Here is a 19,444-nt window from a genome sequence, read left to right as displayed (position 1 = left end):
GGGGGATGTAGTTCAGTATTAGAGTGTCCCTGGCTTAAATTCCCAGTGAAAAAATAAAAATACAAATTTTGTCCAGTCATAGCCTTTGGCCTTTCTCGAATCCTGAGTTGTACACCCAGCCACACTGCCATTTTTCCTTGCCAGCTGGTGGCCATGATAGCGTCTCCCTGATGCGTAATTTCCAGAAAAAAATTATTTGGTCTATGGCTCTGGGCCCGCTGTGAGGGAGGCAGATGTGTCCACCAGGGTGAGAGACAGCCGAGTGCAGACAGTTATCTGGGGCAGTAGGGGCAGCAACTACCTGGGCAGTGGGGGCTCTGTGGGAGGAGAACACCATGTGCCCACCTGCAAGCCCTCAGCCCTGAGCCTCACACTGCCCAAGGCCCCCATACACTATTCTCAAAGGACTCTCTACCTTTGCTTCCTTTACATGTCACGTGGCCACAGAGAAATAATAAAGCAGAATGCCCCCAGGGATTGATTATCCCATGGAATTCTGGACCGAGGAGGAGAAGAATCAGAGTGTGGTGGTTGACTTCCTTCTGCCCACAGGGATCTACCTGAGCTTCCCTGTGTCCCGCAATGCCAACCTCAGCACCATCAAGCAGGTACTGCCTGGTCTCCTGTCAGCCCTGGGAGCTCAGAAAGACAGAGGCATTGTTCCTCACACTTGAGAACCTCAGATGTAAATTCTGAAAGATATACAATTTCAAGAACTTGTATAATATGTGTGATTAAACTCCACTTACTATCCAAATTCCACATTACCCCATGGCAATGTGTTCCCCTCCCTAGTTACCAGAGAGCCAGCTACTAGCCTCAGTTGCCCTTAAGTCTCCAGTGCTGGAATGGAACTTTGAAAATTTGATTTACATTATGCTGTCTGTCACTTTAGTGACCACAGTCTGCTCCCAGCCACATAAGGGCCTTGCAGGAATTTGTCTTTAAAACTGTTGCCAACATAGTGTCCATCATCCCTGGAAAGGGTCCTCAGGTTCATTGAATAAATTTCAGGATGAATTACTGAGTCAAAGCAATGAACATCTGCTTTGATAGATGCTGTCCTGTGGCTTTCAATGGGGTTATGCCACTTACAAATTCAGGTTTAATGGGTCATGCCTTGGACTGCCTGGGGGCAAGAATTTATTTCAGAATTTTAAAAGCTATTATTGAGAACAGGAAAAAATGATAGAAGCAATGGACCACACTTGAGGGATTTTTTTTAATGTCCTGGAAGATTTCTCTCTGCCTTCCTTCCATTCTTCCTTAAAATTTTCTACTTCAAAAGTAGCTGTGTGTGTCCCCAAATGTTCCAGTGGCTGAGTCAGGAGGATTGCCAGTTCAAAGCCAGCCTGAACAACGCAGTGAGATTCGAAGCAATTAAGTGAGACCCTGTCACTAAATACAAAAAAGGGCTGAGGGTATAGCTCTGTAGTTGAGTGTCCCTGAGTTCAATAATAATAATGGCCCATAAAATTTTGGAAAATAAGAATGAGAAGGAAGAGATCTGCCTGTGGTTCTGCCATAGAAGACAGCCACAGACACTACCTTAGCCATTTCCTGTTTTCTAACCACATTCTAACTAAATTCTGATTATGAACTTTCATGACTTGTTTTTCTGAGTGACCACAGTAACATTTTGTTCATACTCTAGTTCCTCTAAACATCATTATATGGTTCACTTGATGTGCTTACAGAACTTCAAACAATGTGACTAAAGTTTAAACACTACAGTAGGAGACTTGTCCCTGGGGTCCCATCTCTCACTTCATTGTGGTTTTGATTTCTTCATATTTTTATTGATATGAAGCTTTGTGGGCTACGTGTTATGTGTCACAGTGGTTCAGCTCTGCCATGGCTCAAGGCCACCATCGCCTTGGTGGGGTGAAAGCAGCCCTAGATAATGCGTCTATGGTGGGCGTGACTGCTCAGTCCCCAATCTCCACACATCAAGTCCTTCACAGAGCACAGGGTCAGGAAGCTTGCTGACTAGCTGGTTGGTCCCAAAGGCCAAAGGGGTCCTAGGAAGCAATGCTGGGGTCTCCCTTTGCCCTCTATGTGGCTCAGGCAGAGTGAAATCCCCAGACTAGAGGCCTCTGTCTACCTCCCAGCAGTTGTCATGGCCAGCAAGGCTGACCATAACCATTCCTCCCAGATGCTGTGGCACCAAGCCCAGAATGAGCCCCTTTTCCACATGCTCAGTGACCCCGAGGCCTATGTGTTCACCTGTGTCAACCAGACAGCAGAGCAGCAGGAGCTAGAGGATGAGCAGCAGCGGCTGTGTGATGTCCGGCCCTTCCTACCCATGCTGCGTCTGGTGACCCGCGAGGGTGACTGCATGGAGAAGCTCATCAACTCACAGATCAGCCTCCTCATCGGCAAAGGTAGGGCTCGTATATCAGCCCCCTCCTCGGCAAGGTAGGGCACACCTGGGTGCCTGGTCCCACAGGCACCTGCACTGAGCCTTCTCCTGCCCTATAGGCCTCCACGAATTCGACTGCCTGCAAGACCCAGAAGTGAATGACTTCCGCACTAAGATGCGCCAGTTCAGTGAGGAGGCGGCTGCCCGCCGGCAGCAGCTGGGCTGGGAGGCCTGGCTGCAATACAGTTTTCCCCTGCAGCTGGAGCCCTCCACCACGAGCTGGAGGGACAGCAACACCTCTCAAATCTCCAACCCAGACCTGCTGGTCAATGTCAAATTTGAGGGCAGCAGGGTGAGCCCATAGCCCATGTCCTAGGGAGGCTGCCCCAGCTGCAGCACATGGGCTGCTGTGCCCATGGCAACCTTCCACTGATAAAACACTCCAGTGTCCCAGGCCCCCAAATTTCCCTTCTCTCACTGGCATCAAATGGCATTTGCCAGGTATGCAGGCATGCAAGGGGTGTCGTCAAGCATCCCACCAGGTAAGCTCACCAAGGCCAAATTGGTCCCTTAGTTCACTGGACAAGTATTTCCTGGGTGTCTGCTGTTACTTTCTCCAGTGAATGACCCAGGCCCTGCCCTTGTGGGGCTCACACTTGGGGATACCCAATAAAGGCAGGCAAATGGCCTTGCCCCTTTTCCCCAGAAGCCCATGGTCCTGAGAGCAGCATGCCAACCTTCCCTCCTCCCCACAGGAGAGCTTCACCATCCAGGTGTCTACCAAGGATGTGCCCCTAGCACTGATGGCCTGTGCCCTCCAGAAGAAGGCCAAGGTGTACCAGCACCTCACAATGGAGCAGCCTGAGGACTATGTGCTGCAGGTGAATGGGCGGCATGAGTACCTCTATGGCAGCTACCTGCTCTGTCAGTTCAAGGTGAGGCCTGCAAGGAGCCCTCTGCACTCTGGGATCCCTACCACTCTAGAAGGGGCCAGCATAGGAGTGAGAGAGCCGGACTGTGGGTCTCTCTTGGTTCCAGGGAATGGATATACCACCCATTGACAATTCAACCTTACACTCTCATCTCAGTACATATGCAGCTGCCTGCACAGTGGAATGACCCCTCACCTGACCATGGTGCACTCCTCCTCCATCCTTGCCATGCGGGATGAGCAGAGCAAACCAGCCCCTCAGGTCCAGAAACCACACACCAAACGGCCCCCTACTCCCATGAAGAAGGTGAGATGGTGTCCTTCCCTTTCTTACCCCCTTTCTCTTCCTCTCTCCTTTTGGCCAATCCTAGTGCCTCTTGGGCAGCACCAGGGCTAGACGTTGATCCAGGGGACTTTGGATGGTGCAGTCCTTTTGGAGAGTCAGGGCCTTGAGCTGACACCCAGGGTGGTCCTGTTTGAGCTACTGGAATCCCAGATTGCCTACTTCTCTGCAGGTCTCAGGGGGGCTGGGACCCCGGGGCCCCTGTGTGTCAGATTGGTAAAAGATGGCATTGGTGACAAGTTTCTGAACCTTGCCACAAAGTTGTGACCCTCTCCCCCTCTCCCCAGTCTTTCAGCATCCAGGGGAATAAGCTGGGATTTAAGCCCCGCTCCTCTCCTCTCTAGCACTCCTCTGTGTCCCTTTGGTCGCTGGGGCAGCCTTTCTGCATTGAGCTGATCCAGGGCAGCAAAATCAATGCTGATGAGCAGATGAAGGTAGGAGCTTGGGTAACAGGTGAGGGCACAGGTGTTTTTTTTTTTTTTTTTTTGCACAAACAGGGTGTGCTGTGGCCTGGAGGGGCAACAGAGAAAACAGAGAAAGAAGAGTGGGAGGGTGTCACACAAAAGTCACCTGGACACATTACTCATTATCTCTGCCTGGATTGGCTGTGAACCACATCCAAACAATAAGAGGGGAGGGGAGAAGGCCAGCAGGCCAGGGAGGCTGATTAATGGAAACCTGGGCCAAGCAACTTGTGGGTATTTGACTTTGGTGGAGCTTGTGGAATCAGGCACAGCCCATTTAAGTAGGAGGCCCAGTCAGAGATGTGTAAGGCACCATAGAAGCTGGCTGCATCTGGGCTGAGGTGCTTCCAGGAGTTACCCACCCAGGGGTGCCCACAGTCTGGGGGACACTGCACATGGAAGCTGAGCCCCCATGGGCTTGGGGAACAGTGCCCTGTTGTCTCTTCTAAAAGCACTTTCATGGCTCCTCTGCACTCAGAACCACCTGCAGAGGTGGATTTATTGTCCCACTTCTGGGAGGTGATGCCTGTCTGGGTCCACAAAGCATAGCATGTCTTGTCTGGGTCTCTCTTTTTGGCATTACTTTACAATCTGCGAAGGGGGTGTGTGTCTGCAGGAGTCAGGGAGGATTGGGTGGGAGCAGCTCTGTGGATGGGCTGGCAGGTTGGAACTGGAACAGGTGCACTGGAGACTGGTAAGGCAGTCTTATGAGCCACATGGGGCTCAGAAGATGCTAGACATGAAGGTAGCCAGAGCTGTTAGAACCAGAAAGGACCCTGGAACTCCTGAACCCTGATGGGGAAACTGAGGTTCTGAGTTGACCCACAGAGTCAAGTGTACTGAGACTGGCTTGCCCCAGCACAGCCTGGGGTACCAATGCCCCAAGACACCCCACCACTAAGCTGCCAGCCTACACTCTGCTGGACCACTCTCAATGCAAGAAGTAGATTTGGACCCCTGTGTAAATGGGGACCTTTAAGGAGAGGATTGGAACTTTAGATGGGGTGGGGCCTTCGCTCCCTCACCCATGCCCTGTACCCCTTCCCCAGCTGGTGGTGCAGGCTGGGCTCTTCCATGGCAATGAGCTGCTGTGCAAGACGATGTCCAGCTTGGAGGTGAGCGTGTGCTCAGAGCCCATGTGGAAGCAGCATCTGAAGTTTGACATCAATATCTGTGACCTGCCACGCATGGCCCGGCTCTGCTTTGCACTCTATGCGGTGATGGAGAAGGCCAAGAAGGCACACTCCAGCAAGAAAAAGTCCAAGAAGGTGGTGGGTTGGGCTGACTGGGAGAGGCCCAGGCCTCAGATGCCCAGTGAAACTTGTTGCTGGGGCCTCTCGCTATCCTGCTCCCACAGGCAGGCACTCTGAGGACAGGGGTCCTGGGAGAGCCTGGGGACCCTAGTATCCCTGCCCGCCCTAGTCTGGCTCCTTAGTCTGGCTTCCTGTGCTGCCTGAGTGATAGCTTATGATTTGCCTGACTTGAAATATCTAGCCCAGGCCTCTGGTCCTTAGGGGTCCTGGAGGCAGCTCCCTTGGTGGAAGGACAGTGTTCTCAGGGGGACAGAAATGATGAGTTAGTGGTTGCCTGGGGAGTGTGTGGCTGGGCCCCAAATCACTAGGCCCAGGTTGTGACTTGCTCCTTGACCTGGGCCAGTTATGGGTCTGGTGGGCTTACTCAAGTGTCTCTGGATGCTGGGTGTGAAGATGCAGGCAGCCAGGAAGGGATCTTGCTGGTTTAATTACTGAAACTCTGACAGGAAAGAGATAGCGGGTCCTTCCCCTCCTCCTGGGTCTAACTTGGAGACCTTCCATGTGGTCTGGGTCTTCTCTCCTGGTTGGCCTGGAGATTGGTTCCATTCTGCATATGAACAAGAAGAGGCTCACTCTGATCTGTAGTATCCTTCTCCAGGACTGCCCAATTGCCTGGGCCAACCTCATGCTGTTTGACTACAAGGACCAGCTCAAGACTGGGGAGCTCTGCCTCTACATGTGGCCCTCTGTCCCAGGTGGAACTAGGCCCAGCAGGGAGAGACTCCTGGAGGGTGAGGGATCCAGAATTGGTTCCCCTACAACTACATCTGTCCCTGCCTTCAGATGAGAAAGGAGACCTGCTGAACCCCATGGGTACCGTGCATAGCAATCCCAACACAGAGAGTGCTGTCACCCTGGTCATCTGTCTGCCCGAGGTGTCCCCTCACCCTGTGTACTACCCTGCCCTGGAGAAGGTCAGTGAGGCCCTTCCTGGAAGCTGAGCGCTAACCAAGGAACTTTCCTGGAGCTCCTCAGAGGGGGTTCCCTGGTCACCCCAGGCTTTGCCCATTTCTGGGGGCTGGGTCATCATGCTGATTTGAGGCCTTCCAGTAGCTATGTGGCCCACCAGGGGATGTTGGTGATGTCTGATGACATTTTGTTGTCATAGCCAATGGGAGAGGTGCTAGTGGCCTGTGGCAGGCTGAGCCTGGAGATGCTACTGAATGCCCTGCAGTGTGCAGTAGGGCTGAGGTTCAGACCCCCTGCCTGGAGCCCTGCCAGTGCTGGCCCAGGCCTGGGGAGCTCACAGCAGGGATACTTGTTGCAGATCCTGGAGCTGGGACGTCATGGGGAGTGTGGGCCTACCACCAAGGAGGAGGTGAGCTGGGATGCTGGTGGGGCATGGAGCCAGGTGCTGGGCTGGAGGCCTCACTCTACCTGCACCCATTAGCAGCAGCAGCTGCAGGGAATCCTGGAGCAGCGGGGGTCGGGAGAGCTGTATGAGCATGAGAAGGACCTGGTGTGGAAGATGCGGCGTGAAGTGCAGGAGCACTTCCCAGAGGCTCTGGCCCACCTGCTGCTCGTGACCAAGTGGAACAAGCATGAGGATGTGGCCCAGGTGGGTGGAGAGGGGCACCAGGGGCACAGCTGGAGTAGAGAGATAGCAGTGGGCCGCCCACCACCTGACTGCAAAGCGTCCTCCAGATGCTCTACCTGCTGTGCTCCTGGCCCGAGCTTCCTGTCCTGAATGCCCTGGAGTTGCTGGACTTCAGCTTCCCCGACTGCCACGTGGGCTCCTTTGCCATCAGGTCCCTGCGGAAACTGACGTGAGTCCCAGCTGGGCACTGAGGCCCACGGGCTGCCAGCTCCTCACTAAGACAGCTTGCCCTGGCAACCTGGAAGTGGGTGCTGGGTGGAGATGAGCCTAGGCTGGCCTCACCCTCTTTCCAGTCACCTGCCAGCTGGAGACCTCTTTCCTGAGTTTCAGAACCCCAGACTCAACCAGCCTTCCTTACCTACAGGGACGACGAGCTTTTCCAGTGCTTGCTGCAGCTGGTGCAGGTCCTCAAGTACAAGTCCTACCTGGACTGCGAACTGACCCAATTCTTGTTGGACCGGGCTCTGGCCAACCGAAAGATTGGCCACTTCCTCTTCTGGCATCTTCGGTAGCTGGATGCACACTGATTCCTTGGGAACCTAGAAAGGCCATGGAGAATGAGGCTCTCCTGGCCTGTTGACCTCATATTTACTGGGCTGGGGAGGGGCTATGTTCCACTCCTGGCCATTCTCAGCCCCGTCTTCTCCCTCTAGCTCTGAGATGCATGTGCCGTCCGTGGCCTTGCGTTTTGGCCTCATCATGGAGGCCTACTTCAGGGGCAGCATCCACCACATGAAGGTGCTTATGAAACAGGTGAGGCTCAGAGTGCCTGTGCCTGAGGCAAGCTCCCCTTCCAGGCCCCTTCACAGTCATACTCCTGGTTCTGGCTCAGGCTCATATGCACTGCTGCTACTCCATTCTGCCCACCAGGCAGAAGCACTGAGCAAGCTGAAGGCCCTGAGCGACTTTGTGAAAGTGAGCTCCCAGAAGACCACCAAGCCCCAAACTAAGGAGCTAATGCACTTGTACATGCGCCAGGATACTTACATAGAGGCCCTTTCACACTTGCAGTCCCCATTGGACCCCAGCACAATGCTTGCAGAAATCTGGTGAGTCCCAGGCCTAGCCCCACGTGGAGCCAGGCCCTAAGCCCCCTCCTCCACCCTAAAACCTCCACCCTAAACCCCCTCCCCCACCCTAAGCCCCCAATGGCCGAGGCCAACACTGCCCTCTGCCTGCAGTGTGGAAAGGTGCACCTTCATGGACTCCAAGATGAAACCCCTGTGGATCATATACAGCAGTGAGGAGGCAGGCAGTGCTGACAGCATTGGCATCATCTTTAAGAATGGGGATGGTGAGCCAGTCTGGGCAGGGGACATGCTGAGGCCTTGGCCTTCTCATCTAGGGCCAATACTGCTCTGTGGTAGGGCCCCAGGGGGGTTCCCTGAGAAGACAGAGCTCAGATACTCTGAACCTTGCATGGGTGTATAACCCACTAGAAACTCTTGCCCTTCCAGACCTCCGCCAGGACATGCTGACTCTGCAGATGATCCAGCTCATGGATGCCCTGTGGAAGCAGGAGGGCTTGGACCTAAGGTGGGGCCTCTGTCCATCACCTGTGTGTTTGGATCTCTATCTGGCCTCAGAGCCAGTGCCTCTGGAGGAGTTCCTGGTCCAAACTGACACCTCCATGTTGACTGTGAGAGGGGCTGTTCTCACAAAAGGGTTAGGGCAGCTGGAGGGGTTTGGGTAAGGCCATTCCTAGGGCTTGCTCCTATTTCCTGGTTTCCTACCCCTTGGGGAGCAGTACCACCTTCTTCCAAGCCTGCTGACTCATTCTCTTCAGAGCAAACATGAGGCCAGCCAAGGTGTGCTCTGCATTTTGGGTGCCAGTTGTGTGTCTCTGAGGCACCTTCCCCAGGGCCCCATATCCCTTCTGGCATCCTCAGGAACTTGAGCAGTGTCCCCTGTGATTTTGTTGGGCGCCTCAATTTCCTGGGGGATCCAGGACCAGTATCCCCAGAGAATGTACTTAACCATAGTGTCTCCCTGTGCCCCCTCTCATGTGCTAGGATGACCCCCTATGGCTGCCTTCCCACTGGTGACTGCATGGGCATCATTGAGGTGGTGCAACACTCGGACACCATTGCCAACATTCAGCTGAACCAGAGCAACCTGGCTGCCATGGCTGCCTTCAACAAGGATGCCCTGCTCAACTGGCTCAAGTCCAAGAACCCTGGGTAGGTTTTCTTATTCCTGGGAGAGGCTCGATAGAGTGAAAGGTGAGGGAAGGCCTGTGACAGTTTCCATGGCTGCTTGGCTCAGCTGAGCACTGTCCCACATCTGATTTGGGGCAGGACAGAGATGTCACTGTTCCTGTGTGTCCATTTTTCATGGCTGTGTTATGCTACTTAACTCTTTGTGTGTTAAAACCACCACCATGTTTAGTCAGAAATATGTAGCTTGAGTGGGTTCTGCTGAGTGTTTCTGCTGTGGTTTGAAATAGCTGGTGCTTTGGCTAGCATCTGTGATATTGCCTGAGCCCAGAGCATCTACCAAGGGCCCAGTCACACACCTAGGGATTTGGCTGTCAGTTGTGCCTCTTTATGCAGCCTCTCTTCATCTAACACATAGACCTTGGCTTCTCTGCATGGTATTGTGTGGAAGAAGGGGGCAATTTCAAGCTGGGCATGGTGAGCTATGCTCAGAATAATTCCCTCCTTGTTGATTAATAAAAGGTTAGGTTCAAGAGTAGGGAAAATATAAGGAGCCCTGGTTTTCAATCTTCCCCACCCAGAGAAGCCCTGGATCGAGCCATTGAGGAGTTCACCCTCTCCTGTGCTGGCTACTGTGTGGCCACATATGTGCTGGGCATCGGTGACCGGCACAGTGATAACATCATGATCCGTGAGAATGGGCAGGTAAGGGGCACTGTGTGCAGCTGCCCAGTGAGCATGTCCTACATGCCTGGCCCAGTGGCCTCTCTGCCCTGCCCACAGCCCGCAGAAGAGTGCCCCAAGTCCTGCTGACTTCCTATAACCAGAACCTCTCTTTGTGAAGTCTATTCAGTAGCTGCCCTTCCCTCCCCTCAGCTATTTCATATTGACTTTGGCCACTTTCTGGGGAATTTCAAGACCAAGTTTGGAATCAACCGTGAGCGAGTCCCATTCATCCTCACCCATGACTTTGTCCACGTGATTCAGCAGGGAAAGGCTAGTAATAATGAGAAGTTTGAAAGGTGAGGGTACCCACGGCCCCAGGGAGGGGACAGTTTCCAGACAGGGGCAGGGATGGGGACATAGCCCTCAGCCTAACTCCTGCCTCCACCCTGGGGGTGCTGCCATCTCTGCAGGTTCACCCCAACCCCAGAGTACACTGTTGGGCAGTGCAAACAGGAGGTCCATGGGAGGTGTAGGAGGCAGGCCCAGACAGGGGCATTGGTTAGAGGATCTGGGTACACCCATAATATGACCAGGGGCAGACACTCAGGGGCAGATGCTGGTTGGATGCAGAACCCCTGCTGGTTTGGGGCTGGGGTGGCTGGGAGGACCCAGGTCTTTAGCTATTTCCTCCTCCTCTGCAGGTTTCGAGGGTACTGTGAACAGGCCTATAGCATTCTGCGGCACCATGGGCTCCTCTTCCTCCAACTATTTGCTCTGATGCGGGCAGCAGGCTTGCCTGAGCTCAGCTCCTCCAAAGACATCCAGTATTTGAAGGTATGCCAGCACAGGGCCACACCAGACTGGAGCCCATGGTCTACCACATACTTCCCAAGGAAGGCTTGCCTAAACCTCTTCAGCTGTGGAGGAGTCTGCCTCCCCTATATATAGTATAAAAAATGAGCTTGGCAGAGCTCATCCTGGTCAGAGTGCATCTTGTCTGAACAGCTCAGGGACCTAGGAGATTCACCTCACAGGTGGGGGCCCTCATGCCATCCCAGGCCCAGCAGTGCAGTATGGTGGGAAGTGGCCAGAGTGGTGTACTCCCTGGGCCTAGTCCCGCCCTGTTGCAGGTGAACTGTGATCTTTTTTGGTCATCCCATGTGTCCTCAGTGTCTTTCATGCATGAGATAAAGTTCCTTGTAGGTTTGCAAGACACTTTCCATTCCTGTCTTTTCAGTTGGTGAGAGGCAGAGTGGGAGGGGGTGTATTCCCTAAAGTTTCTCCTGCCCTTCTCTCAGCTAAGGCGAGGCCGCCTGACCATCTGCTTGCAGTTCTTTTAGGAAGGAATTTGAACAACCCGAGGGGGTAACAGTACAGGGAGGCAGAAGGGATTGCAGATGCAGCAGGGTCAGGACCCCTGAATGTTGATGCAGTTGTGATGATTCTGTCCCAGGACACTCTGGCACTGGGGAAGACGGAGGAGGAGGGGCTGAAGCACTTCCAGGGGAAGTTCAATGAAGCCCTGAGGGAGAGCTGGAAGACCAAAGTGAACTGGCTGGCCCACAACCTGACCAAAGACAACCGGCAATAGTGGCCACCTCTGAGTGGCCACAGGCTGGCAAACCTGTTCTGAGGACAGCTACCCTTGGTTGTCTTAGTTGGGGCCTCACACCTGAACTGCTACTCATGGGAAAGAACAACACAATTGCCTTTTGTTTACACTAGTTATTTAGGCAGAAAGGAAATGTTTCAAGATAATGGGGGAATGTGATGGACATTGTTATCCAAAGTAGATGTACGAAGACACAAATTGGTGTAAATATACTCTGTATACAACAAGAGATATGAAAAATTTTGTTCTATTTGTGGAACAAGAATCGTAATATATTCCGCTGTAATATTAAAAAAAAAAAAACTCTAATAAAGAACCAAACAGCCATGGCTGGGGTTGTAAGCTCAGTAGTAGAGTGCTTGCCTTGCATGTGTGAGGCACTGGTTTCAATATTCAGCACCACATAAAAATAAATTAAAAATTAAAGTATTTGTCCATCTACAAGTAAAAAATAACAAGAAGAACCAAACACCATAAATGCAAATGCATCCTCGAACAGAGGATGGGTGCTGCACTGTGTCCAAGCACTGTGAGTTGGGCACCTTGAGGTTGTACCTTGCTCTTGTCTTAGGATGGGCATTCCAGGTCTTCCAGCTGGTGGATCTTGCCCAGCAAAGACTGACCTCCTCTTGGGGAAGCCTAGTTTCCAGGCTCCCCACCTAACAGTTATTTGGCCTCCTGTCCACTTAGGACACCTTGATCCCCAGATCACGTTGTGCCACCTGTGTGGCCCACCCTGTGTGTTCTCCATTGACCAAGTCCTGGGTAGCTCCCAAAAAAGCCAGAGTACCCCCTAGACACAGGGATGCTTGCTCTTCACTGCTAAAGTGACTCTCAGGTAGAGGATGCCCTCACCTCTTTCGTCTTCAGGTAAGAAAATAATACCACTCTATTTACTGAACCTCTACAGCTACAGAGGAGCATGCCTTCCCTATGTATAGTATTAAAAAAATGAGCTTGGCAGAGCTCCTTCTGGTCAGGGTGAAAGGTCAGAGGGGGTCTGTGTGGTCATGTGTGAATAGGCTGCCTGTTCTGGCAGGTTAAAGGGAGGGATGGGGCTTGATGTCCCCCTAGGGCTCACCTTTGAGGAACCACCTGGGAATAATCTTGGACCATATCAGGCGGGGTCTTTCTCTCTGAGGGTATTTGCTCTGAGATAGTCCAAGCTTAATCTCAGTAATCCCAAAGGGCTCGACAAGAGAAACTGTCCGTACTGCAGGTTCCTGTGCCTCTTTCAGCTTTCTGAAGCCCACTGTAGTGAAGCATCCAGTACTTGGGCTTTTAGAAACCCACAGTGGGCTTGGGCCAGAGCCCAGTCATAGAGCATGTGCTGAGTATGCATGAGGCCCTGGGTTTGATCTCTAGCAGTGTAAACAAAAAAAATATGAAGAAGCCCCTGGTAATCCTGATGCACAGTTTGCTCACTCAGGACCTGCTGGGCTCACTGCTGATCTCTCAGGTGTCTCCCAAGACTCAGCAGAGCCAGCAGACTCTGGCCCTTAGCAGTAGAGGTGCACAGCTTAAAAGGAATTCCAGATGCCAGCTCTCTCCATTTTCAATAGCTTTTGTGGCACCAGAGCACCTGTCTCATCTGCAGTAGCCAGAGATGACACTTTTGTTCCCAAATAAATGCTGAATTTAATCAGGCCACCTTCCTCCTTTACAATATGAAAAACCTCCTTTACAATATGAAAAACCACACACATGTCAATGTGTTATGCTTCAAGGAGTGGGCTACAGACCTTGCACACCCTCAGCAATTTCTGGGTATATAGTGTGTTGCCCAAAACAGCTTCTATCTGTTTTCAATCATTTCATGTTGCAAGTTAAAGATCACTGATGTGGGTTGAGTCTGCAGTCTTTTGTCAAAAGACAGAAAGGCACGTGGAAAGAAATTAAAGCCTTTCTATGGTCTTATGTTCTTGGCTCAAAAATAAATCAAGGGAAAACAAAGTTTAAACAAGGCAGTAAACAGGCATCACTCCAGCTGGAGTTAGAACCAGAACTTTACTGTAGTGTACACACATTCCCACCTAGCATCAATACATGCATCTGGGCAGGAACACCAAGGCACTACAGACCATATGAGGAACTCCCTCTCTGTCAGCTTCTACCACTGTCTAGACAGCATCTCCACAGACTACATGTGGATGGGCAGCCACACAACAGCACAGCCATCCTTAAGACTGGCAGTGAGGACACAGGGGCAGTGTGCAGTATGACCCCCAGGTTCACAGTCTAGCATCTGACATGTACATGAAGAGCAAAGTTCTTTGTGGCTTTATCTCCAACTTTTTTCTCTCCTTGACCTTCCCATTGATCAGAGCAGCAGGACTCCTGGCTACTGGATTGAGGATCTGACCCCAATGCAGGGGAATTCTACAGGAGCAACCCACAGGGGCTGGTTTGGGGTAGATGCAGACTGTTTTGGAACATTGTAGCCCTCTGCCTTCCTCTATTTATGAGGGCAAATCCCTCAGAAAACCACTGCTATCTCCAAAACCAAGTGGTCAAGTGATCTGCATGACAACTTTCAGTTTTAATGAACCGCAGAGAACTTCACCAGCAGGAAAATGTACATTTATGAAGCCTCAGTACAGGAACACAAAGCCTGGGTGACAGAAAAGGAAGCTTCTGGTCCTGAGAGGAGTGCATGAGAAGGCAGGCACCCCACGGCTCCCATCCCAAACATGACGCTAGAAGTGTGCAGAACCCCAAAGACAAAGACCCATTTCCAGACTTCAAACACAAACCACTACTCTGGTCCCAAACAGCACACCAAATCCTACATACCCTCATGCCTAGAACAAAGTGAGTAGGCCTCCCCTCATAGTTTCCAGAGGGAGAGGAAACAGAAGCAGGGTCAATGCACCTCGCATCCTAGTCCTGAGTACACTAGCACAAAGGACACAGAGAATTACAATGTATTTACAAAGCATTAAAAAGTCCGTTGATCATCTACATATTAACCCCATTCTATCACTTGTAAAAGCACTAGTTTGGAAAAAATAAATAAAGACCTTCAAAAAGAAAAATAAAAAATGATTATCAATTTTTACTCTTTGTCAGCTAGTCTAGTCCCTACAACTTTTCTGGAGGTGCAAGAGGTGGGTAACTCACTGGATGGTAGGAGCCAGGAGTGCTGCAGCCCCTGAGCTGGAAGGACATGGCAGGGAGGAAAAGTCAGCTTCTGGATTTTGAGAAAAAGAGATCCAGCAGAATTGGGCAGAGAGTGGGAACCTACAGTCCCACACACTGGGCATGAGAGGATAATCAACAATGGGGGTCCTCAGACCTGCTGGCTGAAGAGATTTTGTATATGGAGTACCCACTGGCTGGGAGATGGGTAACATTCTGAGGTAGGGATGCAAAGTCCAGATTGCTCTCAGTAGCTGTGTGTGGAGCTTTCCTACTTCACCTGCTGATGCTGGTTGAAATTCTGCCTGTTGCTAGGGCTACCCTCCTTTTCCTCACGGCTCTCCCACAGGTGGATAGTGATGATTTCCTCTTCCTCTTCTCCAGCCTCACACTTCTCTTCCTCTTCCTCCTCCTCCTCCTCCTCACAACTGTGGTAGTCCTGGTGAGTCTGCAAAGAGAGGGAGGTGCAAGTCCAGCTCATGGCCAAGTCACCCAGGGTCCACCTTCCAGGAGCAGCAGCAGAAGAGAGATGTCCCCCAGTGAAGGAGAATGTCCAGGGAAAGGGGCCTAGGCCTCACTGGAAGTGGCCTCTCCATGGAGTCCAAGCATGCAGAGAGCTCCTGGATGGGGATGCTCAGTACCCTCCTTGGAGCACTGTCCCTGCATAGAGTGGAAGGAGCACCAGCCTGAAGCCAGCTCATCTCTGCAATTACACTTACTAGGTTGTATGAACTTCAGTAAGGCTTCACTGAGCCTCAGATTACCCCCCTGGATTTGAGGATTCTAGCTCACCGAGTTGTGCGGTTATAAGGTGCAGGCACTTGAACATGGAGGAGTCTGGCCTATAGTGCTCTGCAGCCTGGGGCCCTGTCTGCTTCTACCTCCTTTTGGAGTTCATGGTGATGGTCAAAGCAGAGTAATTGCCATCCATCTCATTCTCCTTCCCTGTGTCCTGGCCCATGTGAGGTTCACTGATGTGCAGCCCAGATCTGAAACACCCCCAGGATGATCATAAACACCAGGAAGTAAATGCAAACAACAATCACCATGGTGGCAGGATTCAGGATGACTGTCAAGGGAGAAAAAGGACAAACAGGACTTCAGAGAGGTCACAGAGATTGAGGCTTCCCACCTGTGATTGGCTATCCTAGGTTGGTGCACTCCACCTAAACTTCAGAGACTAGAAAGCACCAGGAACAGCTTTGAGTGGCTTCAAACTTGCTGGGTCACTGTGGCTGTGGGCAGGCAATCATTTCCTCATGTGTGATGGGGAGTGGGAATGTACTTCTGTGCTCCCAGCCAGGTGGAACAGGAACATATGCCTAAACTCTGTGTGATGCTTAGTGTTTGCACCTAGGTGCCTCCCACCTCCTTCCTGTAAATGATTGAGGACTGAGCAGGTTGTGGCCTGACAGGTAAACAAAAAAGCATTGCTTAGGGTGAACAAACTGTGGTTGGGCAGCCATGTGGCTGGCATGTTCCACAGGATTGGCAGCATGGATCATGTTACCTGCAGTGGACAGGAAGAAAGGATCACTAGGGATGAGCATCCTGACTGTTTCCAAGAGGAGAAATGGGGCAGCAGCAGCTGTGAAAAATGCTAGTCTGAGTAGCCCCTGGGCCCTGCTGTAAGAAAATGGTGCATGTGTCTGTGACCAGAAAAAACAAACAAACAAAAACAATACAAAACAGAAAAAAACTCTTGTAAGCACTTAGATACCACTGTAAATCTGAGGTTGTTCCATGTTCAAGAAACAGCACTTTTCTAATAATTCCTTTATAGTTAACTTTAAAAATAATCCATCCATGAGAGCAGAGTGGCAAAGCAATCTCAGTTCCTAGTCACTTGGGAAGTGGATGGTGTAGACATTTCCCCTGCTTTACCCGAAAACCTAGAAACAGGAAAGATGACACAATTCATAATCTTTTATTTCCTTTCATGGTAAAGATGGTCAGTTGCTAATAACAACCCTGGATCCAATTCCCCAGACCACGGAGCCCTTGAGAAAAGAGAAAGCCATAGAATATGCTGATGAAGGCTTTAGAGCAGGGTGCTGCTCTCCCTGCTGTTGTCTGACAGTGACCACTGCAAGCTGGGGCAGTGTTAGCCCTGTGTGTGTTGGGTCCCTGCATCAGTCCAAGGACCCAACTTCACTGCCAACAGAGCCAGTGACCTGACACCACTACAAGGATCCTTTAGTTAACCAGCTGCCATTCTTTATAGAAGAGCGTCCTTGTGTCTCATGTGTGAAAACTTTAGCAACAACCTTGTCCCTTCCTGTGGTATTCCCTGACACTTGCTCTCTATCACCTCCCTCCAGGGTTCCTCAGGCTCTCACTCATAATGCAGCAGATGGTGGAATGGAGAAGCAGCCCAACCTGTCAGTACAGACTGCACAGGTCTAACCACAGCAGGCCAGGCTGAAGAAGGCCACCACTCCTGGGGTAAGCCTCATTTTCCATGATGAGTGTGCTAAAAGTGTGTCTACAAACATCAGGGCCAAGAGACAGGGCCCTCTGTCACCACCACAGCTGGCTCTTCTGGGGAGGAGTCCTATACACAACTCCTCCTTAAGTTCATTGCTGAGGTAGCAGCCATTTAGCTCAGAGCAGATGAGAATGAACTACCAATTGGTCAGTTGAACTACCAGTTGGTCAATGAACTACCAGGTATGCCAGTTCCAGCAGCATAGGAATTACAAAGCCTTTTGGTAGCTGGCCATGGTGCCACACCTGCACGGTTAAGAAAAGTACCAGGTGGCTCAAGTTAGGAAGCTGGGTGGGGCCAGAGCAAGGGCCCCAGTGGCTAAAGGTAGGCGCATGGGTTGCTGAGCCAGCAGGCTAAATGCATGTGGTTTTCCAAATGGGGAGACAAACAGCATGTTTGGAGTTTTAGGGGCATATGCTAGGCCTTTGTAAGTTAGTGCCACATGTCCCCTTCTTGTGCAGAAAGGGGACGCTGTGCAACAATCCTGCCTCTCCACATGTTTGCAGATGGTGGGAGCCAGGTGGCCTCCAGATGGCTCTGGCCTCTCACCTGTGAAAACCATGCCCAGGTCTGCAGAAATGGCCCAACCAGATTTCACTGAGACTGTGGGGCCCACCAAAGCTGGTCATATCTAATGGACACCCAACTCAGGCTCAAGCTCACAAACCCCTTTTCAGGAAAGCAAGAGAGCTAAGGGAGAGTCAAATTCAAGAACTGGGGGCTACTGAGGGGGTAGCTCAGTGGTAGAGCATGTTCTTGGCACACACACGACCCTGGGTTTGATCCCAGTGCCAAATAAACAAAGTAAACAAACAAATGAGAGCACTGCACAAATCCTGGGCAACAACAGCAGGAACACTGTCCTCCTATAGAGTGAGCCGAAAGGCATATCTCAGAGCCACAGATCAGTCAGGGAAAGGTGAAAAGACCCTGAATTGGTTTCCAAAGAGCATGATGACACCAGGAAAGCAAGTAGCCCTCTCAGGAACAGAATCTCCCAAAACCTCAGAGGGAATGAAGGTGGGTACATCAGCAACAGAGAGGAGTGTCCAGGAAGGGAAATAGGCCTCCCCATGCAGAGCAGCTGTTACCCTGGGGTCTTCAGATTCATCCTCCATGAGGTACACTTCTCATGTGATTGTGCTGATGTTTCCAAGCTCATGGAACAGGAAAACCCCTACGAGCTCTGAAATTTAGAAGCAGTTCAGGCAAAGCAGTGATTATACTCTGGTTGATCCTGGGTTCTTCCAGCTACAAAACCATGATGTTCCTTTTGACTGGGGGGACTGCAATGCAGGGCACCTTATTAAAACACCTGCCACCAAGAAAGAGGCTCTCAGGGCTCTGAAAACCACCTGGGAACCCAGAGGTACAAATGATGGTGGAGGGGGACCACACAGGTTCTCACTTCTTTGGGACAGAAGATTGTGGCCCCTCCATTAACTACAGCCATCAGCACAGCTCTCACCCCCACCATGTGGAGTGTGGTGCTGGCCAACTTGGAAAAATATCATAATAATCATGCCAAGTTACAGAAGTTACACACAATGTCTGCATGCTGTAGGCTTTCATTTAGGTAAAGCACTAGAAAATACAAAATAATGTATGGCAACAAAGAAGAGACCAGTTGTTGGTTTGGGTTGGGTGGCTGGGGAGTGGGGGGTTAGCAAGGCATTAAGAAAGGTCTAGAGAAATCTTTGGGATAATAAGAGAGGGGTTCACTATGATTGTGGCAAAATAAATCATGGGTATATACATATATCAAATTTACCAAACTGCACACTACTAAACATGTGAAGTCTATTATAAGTCAATTATATTTCAACAAACACATCTTTAGAAAATACGGGGGAGAAGAATAGTTTCCTGCCCTCTGGAACCTGTGTCCCTCCAACAGAGTGAATTCCTCATATCCGTGGACTTCCCAGCCCACACTGGGCAGAAAGCCTCACCTGTAGATGTCCCCTCAGGGGCCACTGCCAACCATTGGGAGAAGCTTGAGATCTACCCCAGAGTCTGCCTCAGGACTTCCGAAGAAGGCTGTGGAGGGGCCTCCCTCTCAGCTCAGGGTCGGTGCCACCGGCCCAGCCTGAGTTGCCCTGACTCCCACTATGGAGCATGAAGGGTGCAGCTTCCCAGCAAGGAGGAACAAGCTCCACCTGTAGGAGGAACAAGGGAAAGCCCTGTGGGCATGGATGGCTCTGACCAGCATCAACCCAGGGCCTTTGCTTCCCTCCTGTGAGAGCTTAGGATCATGGGCCAGGATGGCTCCCAGCGCCCTGCAGATCCTTTGGTGCCACAGCTACTATGCCTCCTTTACACTTGCCGCTGCCATGTGCGGCCCTCCATTCTCTGGCCCAGGGACAGCGCAGTA

The 19,444-nt window shown here is 51.4% G+C and overlaps 1 protein-coding gene across 7 annotated transcripts; it reads left to right on the top strand.

Annotated features, from left to right (window-relative positions):
• Nucleotides 1–464: 464 nt before the first annotated feature.
• LOC143389454 (phosphatidylinositol 4,5-bisphosphate 3-kinase catalytic subunit delta isoform-like) lies at nt 465–11,423 on the top strand. Of its 7 annotated transcripts, none has more exons than XM_076842505.1 (22): nt 465–608; nt 2,156–2,384; nt 2,482–2,714; nt 3,136–3,297; nt 3,451–3,600; nt 3,981–4,070; nt 5,150–5,371; nt 6,012–6,108; nt 6,197–6,327; nt 6,681–6,731; nt 6,804–6,971; nt 7,058–7,179; nt 7,375–7,518; nt 7,664–7,763; nt 7,881–8,059; nt 8,192–8,304; nt 8,468–8,546; nt 9,023–9,190; nt 9,748–9,871; nt 10,043–10,188; nt 10,534–10,666; nt 11,286–11,423. In XM_076842505.1, exons 1-22 carry the CDS (start codon nt 465–467, stop codon nt 11,421–11,423), a joined length of 3,123 nt encoding a protein of 1,040 aa, XP_076698620.1. The 7 variants fall into 7 exon arrangements, with proteins under 7 accessions (XP_076698620.1, XP_076698621.1, XP_076698619.1 ...); XM_076842506.1 differs by having other exon boundaries at nt 3,118–3,297; nt 3,538–3,600; XM_076842504.1 differs by having other exon boundaries at nt 3,118–3,297; nt 6,807–6,971.
• Nucleotides 11,424–19,444: the final 8,021 nt, after the last annotated feature.

The sequence above is a fragment of the Callospermophilus lateralis genome, unplaced genomic scaffold (genome assembly GCF_048772815.1).
Source record: "Callospermophilus lateralis isolate mCalLat2 unplaced genomic scaffold, mCalLat2.hap1 Scaffold_63, whole genome shotgun sequence".
NCBI classification, from domain to species: Eukaryota; Metazoa; Chordata; class Mammalia; order Rodentia; family Sciuridae; genus Callospermophilus; species Callospermophilus lateralis.
The sequence above is the reverse complement of the archived record's forward strand: the minus strand, read 5'-3'. Positions and strand labels throughout refer to the sequence as shown.